The 21669-nt window shown below is 41.6% G+C and overlaps 1 protein-coding gene across 5 annotated transcripts in view; it reads right to left on the reverse strand.

The window, feature by feature from the left end:
* Positions 1–21669, reverse strand: part of LOC311058907 (myoferlin-like) — a gene marked incomplete at its 5' end in the record, with an annotated part of 235365 nt that overhangs the window by 150415 nt on the left and 63281 nt on the right. For 4 of the 5 annotated variants that reach the window (XR_014602097.1, XM_084076435.1, XM_084076436.1 and 1 more), the window contains 23 exons: positions 790–953; positions 1078–1209; positions 1305–1460; positions 1897–2089; positions 3987–4096; positions 4186–4310; positions 5681–5858; positions 6029–6142; positions 6372–6496; positions 7205–7243; positions 8053–8135; positions 8229–8272; positions 8488–8556; positions 8673–8776; positions 8868–8994; positions 9262–9377; positions 9488–9518; positions 9650–9700; positions 9811–9873; positions 10857–10985; positions 11497–11666; positions 18960–19059; positions 19326–19434. Coding sequence is in view for 4 of the 5 variants with exons in the window: in XM_084076435.1 (XP_083932561.1) it covers positions 790–953; positions 1078–1209; positions 1305–1460; positions 1897–2089; positions 3987–4096; positions 4186–4310; positions 5681–5858; positions 6029–6142; positions 6372–6496; positions 7205–7243; positions 8053–8135; positions 8229–8272; positions 8488–8556; positions 8673–8776; positions 8868–8994; positions 9262–9377; positions 9488–9518; positions 9650–9700; positions 9811–9873; positions 10857–10985; positions 11497–11666; positions 18960–19059; positions 19326–19434 (2532 nt within the window). The remainder of the gene's footprint in view (positions 1–789; positions 954–1077; positions 1210–1304; positions 1461–1896; positions 2090–3986; positions 4097–4185; positions 4311–5680; positions 5859–6028; positions 6143–6371; positions 6497–7204; positions 7244–8052; positions 8136–8228; positions 8273–8487; positions 8557–8672; positions 8777–8867; positions 8995–9261; positions 9378–9487; positions 9519–9649; positions 9701–9810; positions 9874–10856; positions 10986–11496; positions 11667–18959; positions 19060–19325; positions 19435–21669) is intronic. The other variant, XM_084076437.1, reaches the window with a different exon arrangement.

Here is a 21669-nt window from a genome sequence, read left to right on the forward strand (position 1 = left end):
TGTAGTTTGGCAGGTAAGGAGTGTGTGTGCAAAATCTGGCATGGATCGGGGCAACGGGTGCGGAGATATGAGCAGGGCAAAAGTGTGACGAAAAGTGTGACGGAGTGACGGACGCACGGACACCTGGAGCAGGTTTCTATAGTAAGTGCGACCTACGGTCGCAATAATTTCCCCGCCAGATTGTATTTGAAAATAGCCGATCTACAAGCTCACAACGCGTCGCGATGCGACGCTATTTTCAAATAGCTGATGTATATGTTAAAGTGCTCATGTGGCCCATAGTCGCTTCTTTTGGGCTGGTTTTCCTAGACCTGGTTGCTTGTTTCTCTCACAGAATCTGGCAACACTGTGTGTGACTCACAGGGCAGCTATGTGCTAAGTGGAGCGGAACCGCTCAGGAAGATGGGCTTTTACTGTGCTAAAGGGTATTTACATGGGCCGCAGTGGAAGAATGTAAACACGCGTCCACAAAAAAAGGAGGCTGTAGGCCAGGGAACCAGGGCTCGTTCACCCACTACTTGGGGAATGCCAAAATTCGTAATCATTTCCTCTGATTGTGCTGCTGATATGGTGGTGGCTGGAAAAACAAAGTGATTGATGAGCGATTAAGTTTCTGAACGTGAACACCGTGCCCCGGCATTCTATGCTGAATGACACACTGATAACAGGATGTATGGACTTGAAGCTCGCGAAGCCCTAAAGCACGTACAGCTGTGTTTGTGTGTGTGTGTGTGTGTGTGTGTGTGTGTGTGTGTGTGTGTGTGTGTGTGTGTGTGTGTGTGTGTTTACCTTCTCTCCGGGTCAACAAACCAGTCTTCCTCCCATTCCCATTCTCGCGGGGGCATGAAACGCTCCCGTTTCAGTTTCACCTTCCCAGTCATGTCTGAGAACTTATGGCGGCCCACCAGACCCGTGGTTCCCCACTTCCCAACCACACAGGCCTGGTTCTCATACTAGAGAGAGAGACACAGAGGGGGAGAGAGAGAGAGAACAAGCATGCTCGTGGATTGCTTTCAATAAAATGGATAAAACAATCTATTACTTTACAACAACAAAAAAACAGTGTTATATAGATACCATTTCAACAAAAACACTGAAGGCTCCCTCAGAGAAGCTGTTGAACTTCTTCTCATGGGCAGATAGACCCAGCCACATGTTGACACGAAGCTGCACAGGGATCTTCAAACCTTTGTCCTTGTCCATGGGGTACTAACAAAGAACAAAAGTTTGTATTGTATTTTTAAAAGCATTTAACAGTAAAAGAAGGTTTCAAAAGAGCTGTTGTTTCAGCACTGGACTGGCACCTGCATGAAGATGGTCTGGGTCTTTCCGCAGTACTTCCCACAGGCCTGCTCGTTGAAGGTGGAGTAGAGAATCCGGTTGGCCGGTACGCGGGCGTACGCCACCCGCTTCCCTCCTCTCAACATCCATATGATAATGTCTGGCATGCTGTTTTGGGGCTGAAGGAGCAAAAGAGAGAGAGAGGGATACACATATGAATGTTAGGGAGGAGGCAAGCAGTCTACAAATGGGTCTGTCTGTCTGTGTGTGTGTGTGTGTGTGTGTGTGTGTGTGTGTGTGTGTGTGTGTGTGTGTGTGTGTGTGTGTGTGTGTGTGTGTGTGTGTGTGTGTGTGTGTGTGTGTGTGTGTGTGTGTCCTTTTGTCTGTCAAGGCCTAATCTCGCAAACTGCAGGACCGATCAGCGCCACATTTCTAGTAAGCCAAGGAAGTTATCTCTACACATTCTTCTGTCAAATGTTATACATTTTTTCAAACATTTTTCAGTTTACAATAGTTATATTTTGTTTGTTACTAGCATCTCAGCATCATTGTTTCCCAATAGCTTGCTAGCTTGGCTCCGTACAGTATAGAGTCACGGATGGTTTCAATGCTGACCTCCTCTGCCAGTTGCTTCAGTCTGTCCAACCAGTCTTCGATGTCGCTGATAGTGGCTTTGACGTCAACGGCCTCCTCTTTCATGCGTCCGGCCATCTGCCTCATGTTGGCCGCCGCACAGTCGCGCAACTTCTTTATCTGCAGGTCCAGCGCAGTCAGGTTTTGGCACCCCTCCATCTCGGGAAGTTGGAAACTATCAGAGGCCGTTTGTTAATCAAAGTTAATTCGGAATAGCTCACTTTAAAACAAAGCACAGCTCCGTCAAAGACAGTTACACAAGTTGTAGTCCTAGGCGTTCACTGTGATTTCCACTGACAAGTTTGATTTCCATTTTGTTCAGTTTTTTACCATAGGGTTTTTCATTTATGCAGAAAATAAGGTCTGTGGTTAACATACAGTAACTAACATACGATTTCACGTTTTGTTCTGACATGTTAGTATCTCACATTAATCTCACGTTTATATCTCACACGTTACTATAATATCTCAACTGTGAATTATGAAGCTGATGTGTGCTTTGTTGTTTCTGAGGCTATATACAGTGTACTGCATGTGTGATAAAAAAAAAAAGTGTGGAGGAGATTATCTTGTGAGTTAATATCATAAAGCATTGTTTGCTACAGGGCTTATTTTCTTATAGACAAGCTCACAACAAGCTTGTCGATATGATATTTTCTGTGAAGGTTTTCCCCAGAATACGGCTGCTGGGGTATATCCTACTATAATTCTAGTAACCTCTGTCTGGTGAGTGAGTAGGTGAAGCTACCCGGTTCTCCTCAGTGGCTGGACCAATTGCTCTGATTTTGCACACAGGCATTGACCATTACCATCTGAACTTAACTGTGAAGCCCGTTTTTCAATTTCATCAAATCTCAGCTTCTTATTAGCGTTTTTGTGTAAAACACTGTCGCCATGGTTACGGGGCTGCCCAGCTATGGGACGAACTGCCTCCCGGGTTGCCAGATCATGTGCGAATATCCCCCCACGGATGCGTTGACCGGGTATGGTCTAGTGTGGTTAATTTATCCAAAACCCAATGCAAAACATCTATTGGAAAAGTGTTGAGGTAATGCAACATCCGGGTTGGCTTATAAAACAAACTTGTCATCCCTTTAATACTCTCTACAACCACTCATTTTCATTTTCATATAACTTCACACATTTAGTTTTAATTGTGACATACAGAAGCCTACATGTACTGTACATGACACAGGCCTGATATCAGTGGTGGAAGGTAACTAAGTACATTTACTTAAGTACTGTACTTAAGTAAGATTTTGAGGTATTTGTACTTTACTTGAGTATTTCCAATTTCCAATACTTTAACTTCTACTCCACTTACACATACATACATTAACCACTTTAGCCCTATTTCATACCTAGGCTATTTTCAAACAGTTTAGTACTTTTACTTTTGGTACTTTAAAGGTAGGGTAAGTGATTTTCTTTGGTTAAAATAAGTGTTAAATAAATAGCTCTATATTCTGATAGTACTCATTGCTATAGAGTGTTTGTTCAGTAAAAGGAGTCTCCTTGTCTCTCCAGCTCTTTATAAAACAGAATAAAGAGCTTTCGTTTCAGTTTCATTTCCAATTTTATCCAATCAGGATAGAGAACTCAATCAGGATACAGATTAAACAAGTGCAATTGGAAGTGATGACACTAAGAAATGAGCAGGCAAAATTGGAACTGGAACACTATAAAAATGAAGCTTAAAAATTGGTACTTTCTCCTGATTGGCTGAGATTTTGACACCTACCGGAAAATGTATTTTCTGTTTAATAAAGAGCTGGAGAGAAGGGGAGACTCCTGTTACTGAAAAAACACCCTATAGCAATGATTACTATCAGAATATAGTGCTTTAACCTTTTAACAAAATACTTTTTGTTTTAACCCAAAAAAATCACTTACCCTACCTTTAAGTAAATTTTGATACCAATACTTTTGTACTTTTACTCAAGTAAATTTAGAATTCCGGACTTTTACTTGTAACAGAGTACTTCTACATTACAGTATTGATACTTTTACTTAAGTAAAACATTTGAGTACTTTTTCCACCACTGCCTGATATAAGCTCATGTCAGTCTCACCTGCTAAGATCCTCAAGCAAGTGGTTGATGAGTTTCAGCCAAATCTCTGCCAGACGGTTCTCAGGCATCTTAGCTAAGACGGCTGTTTTTAAAGAGATGAGGTGGGACTCCTGGAAGAAAATGACGAATGCACATGTACAGTATGGAACAACAGCCACAGAACATGAACACTGACTCTGCCATGGTGACTAGTTCTCACCAGTCTCTCTGCGATGAAGAGGAGGATGTTGACTGAATCCAGACGGTGGCTGATGTCTTCCCAGAACGAGGTGAGGATCACAACAGGCTTAGTGTCAGCCCAGGGAAGGTAATAGTACTGATTACCTGTTGGGCATAAATACACCCAGTCATATCGAACACCAGCAGTAGAAATACTGTAACTGTACTACTGTCCAGCTTTCTTTCTGCAGTAGTCTTGACGGCTGCAACCTCAGGCTAGCATCAGGGCAACCACTCTATAGTTTTTATTACTTTCATAGACTGACGGATCAGCTCTCACTACTTTATTATTTTTATATCAATTTGGACAGACATTTACACTCCCATTTGTGTTCCCAATCTGGCCCTGTACAAATATAATTGACCCATGGTGCCTTTTCATGCACGCGCACAACACCAAAACAATGTCATGACACGCACCACACTGACACAACGATGTATGGAGGGAGGGGCGTGCCTCCTGGCGGAGATTTGCACTTCACTGAGTCAGTCAGTGACTGAAATGATTGACATCTTTGTCTTTAATTTGTAACTGCCAAAACAACTGTCACGCAAATCCATCTTCTATCAGGAATCGGGTCCCAGAGGTAACATTTCAAGCAGAGATTCCCAGATTTCCCAGGCCACATGACCTACTTCTGACTGGGGGATCCCGAGGTGTTCCAAGAACAGCGTGGATATACTGTATAATTCCCCTACCTGTCCGTGTTACGACCCCAAGTTGGTCTAGGGGATATGGGGTGTAACATAATTTAAAAGGAGTCAAGACAACAGGAGTATTAAAAAAACAATGTATTGATTAAAAAACGTAATGACTTAAAAAAACACCAAACACCTATGTTCTCACTGTTAACTAAAGGTAGTCTAAAGCAAGATCATATAAAAAGCCGGCGCATAGAACAGATGGACAAACACACACAAAACACACTCCCATTGAAAGGGAGAGTTCACCGAACACCGGTGCACCCACAACACGACACTTTAGGTGAACTCGGTTGTGTAAAACACACAACATATAGACAGTTCCCTCGAAGTATTACATTGCCGGATAGCCCACTGGCCCCATCCATTCTCTTCCTCAGGCTTTTAACAGCCACACCCTGATGAGTTGACTGAACACTGGTGTGCTCAATCAGCTCTCTCACAAGGGGGGGGGGCAGTATGGCTACACATGGCTACAGCCGTAACAGTCTGCCCTGTGGTCCCTTTCCAGCTGGACGTGCGTGGAAAACTTCCCAAGAGACGTGCCCTAGATGCCACCTCAACTGGCTTCTTTCCACATAAAAGGATCGGAGCAGCGGCTCTACTCCGAGTCTCTCCCGGATGACTGAGCGTCTTGCACCATCTCTTAGGAAGATGCCACCCACCCTCCTGAGAAAACCCTTGTTTGTGCAGACATTTAGTTTAGAATCTGATTCCATGGGTGACAGGAAACCAACCACATTGTTGTTTTTAAATAATGCTCATGTTCTTACCGTCAAACACAGCGAAGCTGTACTGGGTGGTGGATGCCAGGGGCTTGCAGGTGGAGTCCAATTTGTTGCCATAGTTACCGATGCTGACCTCAAACTGGATGGGTTCACCTGGCTCCTGGAGCATGCAGGCACTGTGGAACACGGCACACAGGGAGAACTTCCTCCTCCGCTGGTATTTCTGCTCTCCAGGAAGAGGGTCATGGTGTCAGTAGATCAATGGATGAATGGTGTAGTAATGTATTCATGTAAACCACAACATCGCTACACAGCAGCTTATCTATGAGACATTGAGTGAGAGAGAGGCAATGACTAATTTATATTATCATAAGGTTGGTCTATTCTCTGTACCTGAGCCACCAGGATGTCGTCGCTGGAGATATCGTCCACATTCTTCTCAGGCTTTCCTTCCAGCTGAGTGGATAATTCAATGAGGACCCTCCCCCTATAGGCCACCCCTTCACCCTGGAAAAAGCACAATAGAAATCAAACAAATACTGCTTCATTTGAGAGAAAAGACAGTAATGACACACCAATTAATTATATTGGTGGAGACAAAATTGAGAAGCCATTTGGAGACTTGTTTGCTGTTAGCCTAGAGGGGTTCATGCTTATATGCATTGGATTAATGTGTAGAGTGGAGATCGAACTAACGTGTCTGTGATAGCATTTACTTGAGTGTGTGTGGACTTACCTTGCCCATGTTGAGCTCATCATATGGATCAGGGAGGCCAGTGAATTCTCTGGTACTCCCATAAAGGTTAACATAACATGGCCCAAAGGCTGGGAGAAACCCAACTTCAGACTCGGCTGTGCTGACTGGAACACAAAGTGAGTTGCACTTATAAGATGCATTTTATTATAGGACTGTAATTCATAAGTATACAGTAGATGGTACAGTGGATAAGCAGGAAAAATATGGCTGCAGCATGTTCCTTCATTCTGACTCTCCATCCCCCGTTACGTTCAGACCAGCCCACTCAACCACCATTACTGGGAACACACCGCAATATCCTGAGTATTAGGTTAATTGTTGAATGTAAAAATGTTAGACTCTCAACCCACAGCAGTGTGTGTGTGTGTGTGTGTGCGTGCGTGCGTGCGTGCGTGCGTGCGTGCGTGCGTGCGTGCGTGCGTGCGTGCGTGCGTGCGTGTGTGTGTGAGTGAGAGAGAGAGTCTGCTTACAATTTGGACATCTATTTGCCCATGGTTAAGCCAATTCTGGGCAATGCAATCAGTAATCAGATGTAATCAAAACACAGTAGAATGCAGAGTCCATTTTTACACTTTCAGTGTTTACAATTAACACTCAGGATTCTGTGGTGTATTGGAGCTTTGGAAGACAACAGGATGTGGATGGACAGACAGACAGACAGACAGACAGACAGACAGACAGACAGACAGACATGACAAGAGACAGGTAGCTGTTCTTTAGCTGTGTGTAGTTAGTTAGTAGCTGAATGTACGCCTGTTTCAAACATGGCTTTAAAACAATGGCTGCATGCAAACATGCAAATCATCTCTTACGTTCGGCGGACAATGCACTTTCACTTTCGGCAGGCGTGTCTGTTTCAAACATAAAAAGGCACATACAAAATTAGTTTGAAAGGTTAATTACATGATATAAGATGTGCTATGCAACATAAAGTATTGCAAATTAAAGTGATTTGATACTAATCCAGCATAAAGGTTCCTCACCAGATGGCCAGCCAAGAAACTGGACGGAAAACCCACTGGAATGCCCTCCCTGAATCCTTACCCTAAGCTTAACCACACCAAACCCATGCCTAAACTTAACTATAATAACAACAATTCACTCTGCATTCCACTCCCAGCGGGGTCACAATGTGGCATCAGGCTCTAATGCGCTCTTGTGCAGCCAAAAGGGTGATTGAATCGAGTCGTGACATCATTCACATTTAATCAATAGGGCCATTTACTCTTATCGATAGTGGTGTTGGATCTGATCATCACATACACTTACTATAATTACAGTATATTATGTCTGATATAGTCTATATCATGACTGAAAAAACGTAATGTGGGACTTCTGTCTTTTCTAACTTTACTATGGCCCCGTTTAGACGACATCGGTCTCTAGAAAAAAGGGCAAAGTGACGCTGCGTTCTCACTATTTATTTCGGGTTTAGACAGGACAGCACATCTTTATTTTGCCGTTTTTCTAGAGACCGTTGTCGTCTGAACGGGGCCTAAATGTCATGAATTAAACTGTCCTTTCTAGGTCAGCCATCTAGGCAAGGCAAGGCAAGTGTGTAAAGCACATTTCAACAACAAGGCAAAGAATTCAATGTACTTAACATAAATAGTTAAGCAAGCATATAGTGATGATAAACAGACAAACATTCTGTTATTACCTTCAACCTCACCCCCAGACGATGCTATTTGGTTCAGATTCAAAAAGGTGGTACCGATGGTGTCATTCTTGGTCACGCGATCCCTGAAAGGAGTGAACTGGTATGGTAAACTGGTTTGTCACTGGTTTGTTACCTGTGATGCCATCATCCACTGTATGAAGGTTTCTGGAGCTTACCAGTCGTAAACTGTCAGCTTGATACGCTCACACATGGAGGGGAACTGCACAGCACAAAGGAGGAAGAGTTAAGGTTAATTTATACTCCATCACATGACGGTGTTTCTTGCCTAAAATAACTGATGTTCAGGTAGCAACACCGCTGTACTACGATGTATACTTTAGACTTTAAATGTTGTTTAAAGTTGCAGTGTTGATCAATACCAAATGAAATTGAACAGAATATCAAAATATTCATCAAAATATTCATCTTTCATACCTTGACCTGGAGGTTGATTAATTGGTTCCACTCTGGATTTGCGTTCTTCTCTATAATCTTGGTGCAGAGCTAAAACAAATCCACACCAACATCTTGAATCTGTAACATTCTCTGGCGTGAGAGAACACGTTAACATATAAGCAATGTTTGTTTGTGCAGTACTTGAACATGCTGTTGAACAATACCTTTTTCCCAGCAAAGCCAATTTCCAAAAATGGATCCACCAAGTTTTTCTTGTCTCCTTCGCCTCCGAAAACATGTTTGACTGTCTGGATAAAGGCATCATCCACTGCAATACAAGATCTTGTTATTTTCACTGAGAAGCTTGATATTGTACTGAAAGAGTCTTTCAGGTGTGTGATCAAATCAGAGATAGTTACTTTGGGGCATATCTTCAGCGCGGTAGACTTTGAGGTTCAGAGTGACCCATCGTAATGTGACACCGGCCGGTACCAGCAGGTTACTCTCTATGTCATCCTGTTCATCATTACTGTCCCTCCTCTCACTCTGCATGGACAAGAAGACACTCAATGACACAATGTTTAACATGAGGGAAATGTGGCATTAAAGACATAACATATAATTAAAAAAAGAGTGTACTTTTGTTAGGGAAATATTTATTTGCCAATATGTCATTTCATGTAGCCTTCCATCTATTCTACATTGTACAGCTACTGTACTTAGGAATTGGAAGATTCCCGGTTCGATCCCCGGCTATTCTTATCTGTGCTCAACAGAGACAAGACGACGGTGAGTGCGAGGTGACATTCGTACCTGTGGTTCATCTCCAGTTCCAACAATCATCACGCTGACCTTCAGGTAACCTCTGGCTGCTGAGCTGGAGTCATCAGGATCACTCAGCAGAAGCCATCTCCTCATTACAGCATGAGCTGCAAATGACACAGCACAGTCACACTCACCGTGAACACAAGGAATTCTGATAAGACTGAGAGAAACACTCATCCAATACCGAGTGAGCTTTCTATGAGAAAAGACTAACCAGGCTCATCGTAGATGAAGCCAACATCCACCTAGATAAACAAAGAGAGAATGTCAAGTTAGTGGAACAAATCTTCATTCTGTAGGACTGTAAAGAGAACAATGCTAGAGAGAACACTGCCACTAGGTAGATCATAAATAAGCATTTGATCTCATACTTTACCTTGAACTCCCCCATTAGACTGTCTGATCTGAGTGAGTAGGAGTCATAGACCTGGTTAAGAGAAACCAGAGACAATGCTGTCAACAATACATCACAAGACCACTGCAAACTCTGGAATCATTTTAAAAAGTACATTCCAGAGACACATCATCTGTACTCACCCGGAAAATGATGTACTCCTCAAACAGCTCTGAGGGGAGCATGTTCACATTGTAGAAGAATATCTGAGGAAAGATGTATACATAAGAAACACCTTTCTATAGTTCTGCGTATTTCTCTTAAGAGTAAAAATGCTGTAGTTGTCATTATGTCATCAAACGTCACAGGACTTACAACATATTAAGGTGAGATGCTTATGCTTTGGTATGGACTGCGATAGGAGAAGATGCAGACGAGAAGGATTAGATACAAGCGAACGAAGGGAGATCAACTGCAGTAGTAAAGACAGAAGGTGAAAGGAAGTAAAACAAGCTGCAACAATGTGTAAAAATTGAAAATCTGACTTAACATTTCCTAATGAAAATCTGAGCACAATCTACATGAAACGGTTCGTTTCAAAACACTGTACAGTATGTAGTAAGCGGAGGTTCCCCAGCTCTCAACACAGAATGCAACAGGAAGTTTATGTCCTCCTCACAATACAAAGATAGGATTCTGATGAAAACTCAGAGGAGTTCCACTTTAACATAAGCCGCTCTTTGAGAGAAGTGCATTTTGTGTGCATGGTGTTACAGTAAGGTAACTGACTCGCAGTGGTGTAAAGTAACTAAGTACATTTACTCAAGTACTGTACTTAAGTAAATTTTAGGTATTTTTACTTAACTGGAGTACTTCCAATTTTCAATAATTTTACTTCTACTCCACTACATCCCAAAGGTAAATATTGTACTTTTACTCCACTATAATTATTTGGAAACTTTAGTTGCTAGTTATTTTGTATTTTTGTTGTTATTTTGATTATTATTACAAAACATGCATTAACCACTTCAGCGGTATATACATTTCGGCTACAAGCTCACAATGCGTTGCAAGATTGTAAATCAGCAATTTTCAAAAGATTTGTATGCATTTTATACATTTGAAAACTTGTGAAATGGTCAATTCTGAATAATGAGTACTTTTACTTTTAGTACTTTACCACATTTTGATGGCAATACTTTTGTACTTATCAAAGAATGGTGTTACAGTGAGATAACAGACTCGTTACCTCATCAAAGAATGGATTATTCCCTCTTCTGACTCTGGTCCTGTGCGTCTGTCCACATACGTTCACCTTGACCACCGGCTTGATGTTGTTGCCAGGCAGCTGTCGACTCTCAATAACTCGAACACGAATCTGGACAAACGACAGTGACACAGTCGTCCTGTTACAGTTCCTCTTGGTCACCAGCAAACATCACCATAATTTGCCTGTGTTTACCTGGACCCCAATTCCACTAACATTCTGAATGACAGCCCAATCAGAAGAAAAATGCCTCATGTAAACAGCTAAATTGGAATCTCAGATCGGAATGATTTCACAAATAAACGTGACTGTATAAAATATAGGGATCTAGTCTATTGCAATGCAAAACTAGACTTTTGAGTGTGTGTGTGTGTGTGTGTGTGTGTGTGTGTGTGTGTGTGTGTGTGTGTGTGTGTGTGTGTGTGTGTGTGTGTGTGTGTGTGTGTGTGCGTGTGTGCGTGTGTGCGCGTGTGTGTGTGTGTGTGTGTGTGTGTGTGTGTGTGTGTGTGTGTGTGCGCCTACTTCTCTAGAAAAAACACTACACAATTGGTCCTCTTATCTACACTTGAGGTTTTTGCATTTTGAAAGTTATCAAAAACCAACCATGTGTCGAGTACAATACCTGGAAATCCTGAAGTTTGTTGACCAGGGCTCTCTGACTGTTACGGCTGAAGCGGATGGCTTTATGACTGGGGTTCCCAGTCTGGCCTGGTGGGGGGGCAGCTCCCGGAATGCCCACCTGAGCCCCCCCTCCCATATCCTCATCCCCCTCTGCTCCCTCCTCACCCCCACCTGAGATGCAAAACCACACACACATAATGTATATTAACCCATTAAGGCGATTCTTTAAAAAAAATCTAAATCATAACATTTTTTGGAAAAAAATCAAAAAAAATGTTTTCAAGATTTTTCAAAAATAGCAGATCTACAAGCTCATAGCGCGGCACTCGGTGCCGCGCTATGAGCTTGTATATCTGCTATTTTTGAATAGCCAAAGACATCTAAAGTGACACAGATGCGTTCCAGGTATTAATGGGTTAACACCTTATAGTCCTTGGGCCAGACGAGATATCGCTACCACTAAGTTGGCAAAACCTTACCTATACTAAATTGTTTTTTGGGCCAATATAAGTAAATAAAAATATGATAGACTTTCCATAGGAGCAGCTTTTTATATTTTTTGACATGTTGTTATTTTTCTCTATAGGCGGATTTTCATTCATAGCCAACAACATATTAAAAGTTATATAACACACTTTTTGGACATCACACTGCTCCTTTTTTTAAATAAATTAAACAAACCTGTGTCCAATTAAAGTAGTTGATGAAGTGGGTGTGGCCTATTTGGTGGTGGAGCAGTTTTTTCAGGAATCAAAGCTGAAGTAGTAGAGGCCCTAGGAGGGGTCCACGCGCGACTGCTTATTTTTTTTTCTAGTTTTGATTTTTGGCATCCATAGGACCTCTAATATTGGGATTTTGATGATCCCAAGAAAAAGTCCCAAGTGTGTTTTTTTCAATGTTTTATTAACCCTATGAGACCTGCGGGATGGCTGGCTGGAACGCCGGCGAGACTGTCTTTCGGAGACTGTGGAACACTCAAATTTAGACGTAGCCCAAAGATAGAGATACCATTTGATTCCAGACAACCTCAGGTTTCCAAGGGGACCAACCTTGTCATGCTACCTTGTCGGGAAGGGGGCTAAATACCTAATGATTCAAAGTTAAGACAACATTTTGGCGAGGGAAAAACGACCATCACCATTTTCCAAATGGTCCCTTGAGCTGTCACCTCAATATATGTGAATGAAAATGGGTTACATGGATACCTACAAGCCTCTCCTGTACAGACATGCCAAATGTATGCCTATCTCATGCAGTTCTGGGCAAGAACCATGCAGTGTTTTGCATGCAGTACAAATATGTAATTTCTGCCTATTGTAAAAAGGAGACCACTTCTAGGAGAGGAGACTGCATCTATAGCTGTATGAGACCACTGCACTGTATCTAGAAACCACTGTACTGTATCTAGACCACCACACTGTATCTATTGCTATATGAGACCACTTTAATGTATCTAGAGACCACTGTATTGTATATATACCACTGTACTGCATCTATTGCTACATGAGACCACTATACTGCATATATGAGACCACTGTATTGCATCTAGACCACTGTGCTGCATCTATATCCCACTGTACTGAATCTATAAACCACTGTGCTGCATCCAATCCCACTGTACTGAATCTATAAACTACTGTACTGCATGTATAGACCATTGTACTGCATCTATAGACCACATACATTGACCACTGTACTGTATCTATAGACCACTATACTGCATCTCAACTCAACACAGCTTTAAACATGTATATATAAAGCACATTTAACATGACTATGTCGCCACAAAGGCTCGGTAGATGCAGTACAGTGATCTACAGATGCAGTAGAGTGGTCTACAGATGCACTAGAGTGGTCTACAGATGCACTAGAGTGATCTACAGATGCAGTAGAGTGGTCTACAGATGCATTAGAGTGGTCTACAGATGCAGTAGAGGGGTCCACAGATGCACTAGAGTGGTCTACAGATGCAGTAGAGTGGTCTACAGATGCAGTAGAGGGGTCTACAGATGCACTAGAGTGATCTACAGATGCAGTAGAGTGGTCTACAGATGCAGTAGAGGGGTCTACAGATGCACTAGAGTGGTCTACAGATGCAGTAGAGTGGTCTACAGATGCAGTAGAGGGGTCTACAGATGCACTAGAGTGGTCTACAGATGCAGTAGAGTGGTCTACAGATGCAGTAGAGGGGTCTACAGATGCACTAGAGTGGTCTACAGATGCAGTAGAGTGGTCTACAGATGCAGTAGAGGGGTCTACAGATGCAGTAGAGTGGTCTACAGATGCAGTAGAGGGGTCTACAGATGCAGTAGAGTGGTCTACAGATGCAGTAGAGGGGTCTACAGATGCACTAGAGTGGTCTACAGATGCAGTAGAGTGGTCTACAGATGCAGTAGAGGGGTCTACAGATGCACTAGAGTGATATACAGATGCAGTATAGGGGTCTACAGATGCAGTATAGGGGTCTACAGATGCAGTATAGGGGCCTACAGATGCAGTATAGGGTCTACAGATGCAGTATAGGGGTCTACAGATGCAGTAGAGGGGTCTACAGATGCAGTAGAGGGGTCTACAGATGCACTAGAGTGGTCTACAGATGCAGTAGAGGGGTCTACAGATGCAGTAGAGGGGTCTACAGATGCACTAGAGTGGTCTACAGATGCAGTAGAGGGGTCTACAGATGCAGTAGAGGGGTCTACAGATGCACTAGAGTGGTCTACAGATGCAGTAGAGGGGTCTACAGATGCACTAGAGTGGTCTACAGATGCAGTAGAGGGGTCTACAGATGCAGTAGAGGGGTCTACAGATGCAGTAGAGGGGTCTACAGATGCAGTAGAGGGGTCTACAGATGCAGTAGAGGGGTCTACAGATGCAGTAGAGGGGTCTACAGATGCACTAGAGGGGTCTACAGATGCAGTAGAGGGGTCTACAGATGCACTAGAGTGGTCTACAGATGCAGTAGAGGGGTCTACAGATGCAGTAGAGGGGTCTACAGATGCACTAGAGTGGTCTACAGATGCAGTAGAGGGGTCTACAGATGCAGTAGAGGGGTCTACAGATGCAGTAGAGGGGTCTACAGATGCAGTAGAGGGGTCTACAGATGCACTAGAGTGGTCTACAGATGCACTAGAGTGGTCTACAGATGCAGTAGAGGGGTCTACAGATGCAGTATCGGTGTCCAGAGATGTCTACAGATCACGACAGTAGTCTACAGACATACTAGAGGGGTCTACAGACACACTAGAGGGGTCTACAGATCACGACAGGGGTCTACAGATGCACTACATGGTCTACAGATGCACTACAGTGGTCTATCGATACAGTACAGCAGTCTATAGATACAGTAGCTAGTCTATAGATGCAGTACAGTGGTCTTTAGATGCAGTACAATGGTCTATATATGCAGTACAGTGGTTTATAGATTCAGTACAGTGGGATAAAGATGCAGCACAGTGGTCTAGATGCAATACAGTGGTCTCATATAGCTATAGATGCAGTACAGTGGTCTCATATAGCAATAGATGCAGTACAGTGGTATATATACACAATACAGTGGTCTCATATAGCTATAGATGCAGTCCAGTGGTCTCATATAGCAATAGATGCAGTACAGTGGTATATATACACAATACAGTGGTCTCTAGATACAGTAAAGTGGTCTCAGATAGCAATAGATACAGTGTGGTGGTCTAGATACAGTACAGTGGTTTCTAGATACAGTACAGTGGTCTCATACAGCTATAGATGCAGTCTCCTCTCCTAGAAGTGGTCTCCTTTTTACAATAGGCAGAAATTACATATTTGTACTGCATGCAAAACACTGCATGGTTCTTGCCCAGAACTGCATGACCATCTTGGATGGCATCTTGAAAATTATGCCTTTCTGCTAAGTATATTTTCCTGGATATTTGGGATGTTCTCAAGCATGCCTAAAGGTACCAGAATCAATTGAAAACCCTTTTGTATCAATGTTTAGGGAGGTTTAGTGGTACTCTTTCTTATATGCCTATTGACCGGTCCATTTCTCATAAAAAGTGCTTGTTTAAGATAAGGCTGAAAATGACCACCCCAGAATGAAATACTATGGGTAAATTATACATTTCCTGAATCCTTAGGGTCATGTCAGTATTCCAGTTGTTGTGTTTTGTGTCTCTGATGTTTCTTGATGCCACAGAACTAAAAGAAAATATATGGTTTAGGCGGAAATTGTGAGAAAAAAAAGGTTATTAAAGGTTTGAAGAGCTCCAGTGACCACTGTACTTATCATACATAGTCACCAAAGGGCTCGAATGAAAGCTCAAAGTGTCCCCTTAAAAATGATACCAAACATAAAATATAAAACATTGTAATATGCCCTGAACGTGAGCCAATACCAAGATATGCACATGTGTCTAAAATGCCATTTTTCAATGGGGGGTGGTAACTTTAGCAGCTGATAACCCCAATTTAGCTGGGCCTCAGGAAGGTCTATCATACAAAAATAATATCTAGGGATGTATAGGAATAAAAAAATCCCAACTAGAATTTGCCATCCCAGGTGGTAGCGATATGTGAGATTTTGGGGTTTGGCCCAAGGACTATTACTATTGTACTACACAACCAGAAACATCACTCGTGGATCACACGGAAGACATGGCTATAACTATATAACTATATATATAATAACTATATAACTATATAAGCCATAACTATGAAATCCTGTGGGATATAGTTCTATAATAATCTTTTATTTTTATTGTATAACGCTACTTTAGAAACTGAATTTAAAAAGGGCTTTAACTAAATAACAGAACAAAACAAGCAATAGAATTGTCCAAATTAACAAAGGAAATGCACACAACCAGTAAAATGTTGTGTATTGAGGGAAGTTGAAGGAGATACAGAGGATCTTGTTAATTGATATTGAACCGGAACCAAAGTTCTTTCTGCTTTAGCATTTATCCAGATGGACATAAAACAAATGAGCAATGATCATGTTTATAGGCGTCTGTCTCACAAGCTGAAAGAGTAATAGCATTGACCTGGAAGAGGTCGGACAAACCAAGCATTGCACAGTGGTTCAAGGAACTGTCTCTATGTCTACCTCTGGAAATAATTACATACAATGCATCCTTAAGGACAAGCAAGATATGTTTCAGAAAGTGTGGGGTCGTTTTATGCAATATATAAAAAATGGTGCTGTGTCACATTTAATGGAAGAACCTGGAGAGGAGTAGTGCCGTTCTTGTTATTGTTTGTGGTCCTTTTATTGTTAGCATTTTGTGTAATTGTCATGTATTTTTTTATGTACCGGCAAGTGCATATTGTTTTGTTTTTGTACTGTATGTAAAAAGAAATAGTAACACTTGCTATGCACACCATGTCTATAATGCCTCATAAACATACTTATAATATATTATAATCTGCTTATAACACTGTATAATTATAGTTATCTCATAAATATTCATAATTCTTAATAACAATAATCAAAACACATTATAAAGCATTCTATAATGACTGATAAGGTTATACATACACATATACATAATACATTATAAGCAGTGGCGTCGTTAGGGGTGGGCTTCGGTGGCTATAGCCACCAATGTTTTGTCCAAAGCCACCAATAAAAAAAATTAAAAGTTTTAAAAATTAAAAGCCCCTCCTCCCGCGCGCGGGAGGAGGGGCACATGCACGCGCGCTGCGCGCGCGTGCATGTGCCCGTTGCCTGCGGGGCTAAGCCCCCGACCTAGTAGAGACCTAGCGACGCGTCTGATTATAAGTATGTTTATAATGCGTCATAGACATGGGATGCATATCTATAAATATATTGTTGAAAAACGAAATATTGTGTATTGTGTCCATGACAACTAACTGAAGCGCACGGAAGATCTTGTGGCCACAGGATATAAGATGAGATCATCTCATGACCACAAGATCCTCATCTTCGTGGACAAGAGACTGGGATCCTGTTTTGTGTACAGGACATAACTGAACCATGTCCCCTGCCCTCCCTGTTCAATAGACATTTAGACACTAGAAATGTAGACACTTTGAGGTATTATCTGCTTAACCCATTAAGACCTGGAACTGTGTCATTTTTTGATTTGAGCTAAAAAGCATTATTTTACACTTTGGCTATTCAAAAATAGCAGATCTACAAACTCATAGCGCGGTACCGAGTGCCGCGCTACGAGCTTGTAGATCTGCTATTTTTGAAAAATCGTTAAAATATGTGCAAATCTTTGAATATATATATATTTTTAAGCGAACATTTTTAACTCAATTTTTTGCTTCTGGGGGGTTCCTGGAACTAAATATTTTGATGGGGGTCCGCGGTCCAAATACATATCATTTTGGGGGTCCTTGACATGAAAAAGATTGAGCACCACTGAGGTGGTGCTCAAACGAGGTGTATGTGTTCTGATCCAGATGTCTAACTGTGTGTGTCCTGTGTGTGTGTGTGTGTGTGTGTGTGTGTGTGGGCATGTATGGATGTACTTCAGTGTGCACGTAGTAGGTGTGTGTGTGTTACAAATACTGAGACTATGTGTGTAAATGTGTATGTGCTAAATTAAGTAGTTTGGTGTGTGTGTAAGTCTGTTAAAACAATATAGTGGTCAGCTAAGGTCAGATGACCCCTGGATACTGGACATCTGGACCTCCTAAGAGAACGGGCCTTTATCTCCTATGAAAGGGTTTAGGGTTTCTGTAACTAATCGGGAATGTCTTACTAGGCGAACTAGTAAGGATGACCACAGTAATCAATGGACTATGTCTATTAGACCTTCAATAGTAGTATGCATAGTTGTATTGTAATGTAAGTGCATTACAATATAAGTACTAGTGAATTAGTGTATATTGATATATGATATTATGTATGGATACATGTATATAAGTACAAGGACCATGTGCTGTTTAAATGACTGTTCCTCATTAACCAGTGATCAGTGATTTCTGTGTGTGACATCCTGCGGGGGATGAGTGTCTCTAGGTCTGTTCTTTGTGTGGTTCAAATCAGGCCATGTGAGTCCGTATGTGTGTTCATCTCAAGTATTTCTAGACTATATGCTTATTCTAAGATACTACACAGAATACTGTTGATATTTAGGAGACGTGTAGAATCGGCTTCAGGTCTCAATGGGTTAACAATAACGTGGAACGCTTCAATGTATGCTATTGCTGATTATAATGTAATTAAATTCAATTTTGGATGGACTAATCTATGTGCTCATTGGTTAGTTGTGAAGTCTTCCTGTGGAAGCTCATTCGCTGCCACGGCTATATGCAATTTTCAGCATAATTTGCATCCATCATTTCCATATCAGCCTTATTTACTGTTCATGAGCGAACACACACTCGACAAATCTTTCCAACTGGACTCTGTATCTGACCATCTGACAACATCTAAAAGCCATCAAAAGTCATTTATATAATTATGTAGATAAGTGTCATTAACATGATACTTGTGTTTCCTGAATGACTCACCGACATCCCCTTGTGACATCATATAGGCATCAGGTTGGTCATTTAAGTTTGGAGTGCTGTTGGCAGGTGGTTCATACCCAATCAGCAAATTAATGGTTGCCTGTAAAAAAAAAAAAAGAAGAAAAAAAGACTTGTTGATGAGTATCATTGAATCTAAATGTTTGGATTGAAGATGTAATGTGTAAATGTTTTATAACAATAATAATAATACATCAAATGTATATAGCACTTTTCTCTGTACCCAAAGTTGCTTGCTTAAAACAACTTTATTAAGATAAAACTAGTTAAAAGGCTAAAAACTAAGCAGAGAAGAAAAGAAAAGAAAAAAGAAGATGACATCAATCTGGATTATTTATTACTACTTACCCCAAAGGCCTGTTGTTTCTCATTGACCAAGGGCACATTCCTGGATGGGAGAGACTTTGTTTGACCAGTAGCCAAGTCCCTCAGAAAAACTTTAGCTGAGCCAATGAACCTGAAAATCAATCAGATAATAATCATTATTAAAGCGATATTTTACTGATTTTTATCAGTACAGGCACGATCACACATACTCAACTCTCCACACAAGTTCTACTTCCTGATTAGACACACACCCTTACCTAACAGATTTATTCTTGGCTGAGCTAGTGACACTTTGATTTTTTTATCTGACCTGTTCTTCTAATGTGTGTTTTTTTTTTACTTGTGATGTTGCTCGATTTTGTCACAATTGTATTATGACATTTATTGTATTGTTTATTGCATCATCCTGACTTCTAATGTCTGATCTAGTACTATACTTGACAGTGGGTGAACATTTTTGCAAACTGTATTCTTGCTGTCCCACATGCAGATAATGGCCCTGCCAATATACTGCACCTGCCTTAAAAATTCCCTGCAATTGGTCATTGTAGCACAGTTGATGCTACCAGCCACCTTTGTGGCTTGGTACCTCCGACACAGGGACACAGTCAAGTAGATGTTTCAAATGCATTTATTGTAGAGAGTGGCAAGATGGTACAAGCCAGAGCACATGCAATTTCTGTCCATGACAGAGGCTCTCTCTCTCAAGTTTGTGTGGGAATGACTGAACTGAACAGGTGTGCAGTCACACCCAGCTCAGAGCCCAATTAGTTTGGACTCAGGCCAGGTGTGACTGCTTAAATGAGCCATCACCCACACCACCTGTGATTGGTGATCCTTCATTCCTGGGTGTAGCCTTTTTAACCTGTGTCAAACACTTTAAATCTCAACGGACTTGTTGCCTGAAATATTGTTTTTATCTTTTTATGTCCTAATAAATAAAACCTTTTCTATTCTAATGACTTATTTTAGGTACTGTATGCGTTGCATCTTCGACTTTGACCCAACTTCGCAGCCAATTGAGCCAAACACAATGGCAGCCATTTGAGCCAAACACAATATCGCAAATCAAACAAACATCACTCTAGTCTAGAAAATCAGCATTGCCCACAAACCGCAAGACAACATGCGAAATAGTCATATCTGACACCTCGGAATGCGTTGGCTACACTACACCGCTTCTGACGCAGTTGCGTGACCATACCTAAAGTCAAGTGTCACTGCACTGTTGACAGTTGGTGAACATTTTTGCAAACTGTATTCTTGCTCTAGCACATGCAGATAATGTTGCCCTTAGTGAGATGAATGGTGGCAGTTGTTCTGGTTACCCTATCCTCTTTCAGTAATTCATGAACCTGTGGTAAGACACGCGTGGTTCCTCTTTGTTTTGAAATTTGTTTGCTCATTCGGGTGTGGATGGGTATTTCTGGCCTCTGACAGCTTACACTTCCCAGTTTCACTTCTTCACATATTATTGGGTCAACAAACATATCGTTACTGTAGGGTAGTAACCCTGTGTAGCCCTTCCACCCCTGGGCTAGTAATTTGTTAAGCACTGTATCTGTAATTGTCAGTATGTTGACAACGGTGACATGCTGTGTCATGTCAGACTGCAAGGCATGACACATATCGTTGCTCTTGGGCCGAAACCTAGGATTCAAAATATTCCCAAGCATTGTCTTCATATTCATAATTAACAATGGGGCCATAACAATTTCAGGTTAGTTTGGGTCTAGGGTGGGAGGGGTTTCAGTAAAGGTTTGGTATGATAGTGGTGAGCTGTATGATGAATTCTCTCCAACTCCCCACAACAGAGAGACATCTAAATAACCTGCAATCTGTAGCTATAGATAGCAAGTTACTACAGTGGGTGTGCACTTTGTGAACCAAGCTGGGACTGGCGTAGCTGCGATCGGTCTACTTTTGTGAGGACAGAGATAGAGGGAGACAAACAGAGATGCAGGGAGACAAAAAAACAGAGATACAGGGAGAAAAACAGATACAGAAAACCCCTGTTCTAGACAGCTGGCCCCTTCTGCACCAAGCCATAATAACTCCAAAGAATCCAAAGCATTATAATTAATGATGAGGAGGACAAAACAATTTCCGTTTAGTTTGGGTCCAGCATTGGAGGGATTCCAGTAAGAGTTTAGTATGATAGTGGAGAGCTGCATGAGGAATTCCCTCCAGCTCCCACAACAGAGATACAGTATATTATCTAAGCAGTCACAATATAGCTTTGCATTGTTCAGTCTGGCAATAGAGGAATAATCTACTGTAGTGTATTATTGTAGAGCTATTTGGAGGGAGCATTGTGAAAGGAATAAGTGTCAGAATTGCTTTGATAATTAGAACCAGTGAGTTC

This window comes from Gymnoscopelus microlampas (genome assembly GCF_963454915.1).
Source record: "Gymnoscopelus microlampas genome assembly, chromosome: 13".
Lineage (NCBI taxonomy): Eukaryota > Metazoa > Chordata > Actinopteri > Myctophiformes > Myctophidae > Gymnoscopelus > Gymnoscopelus microlampas.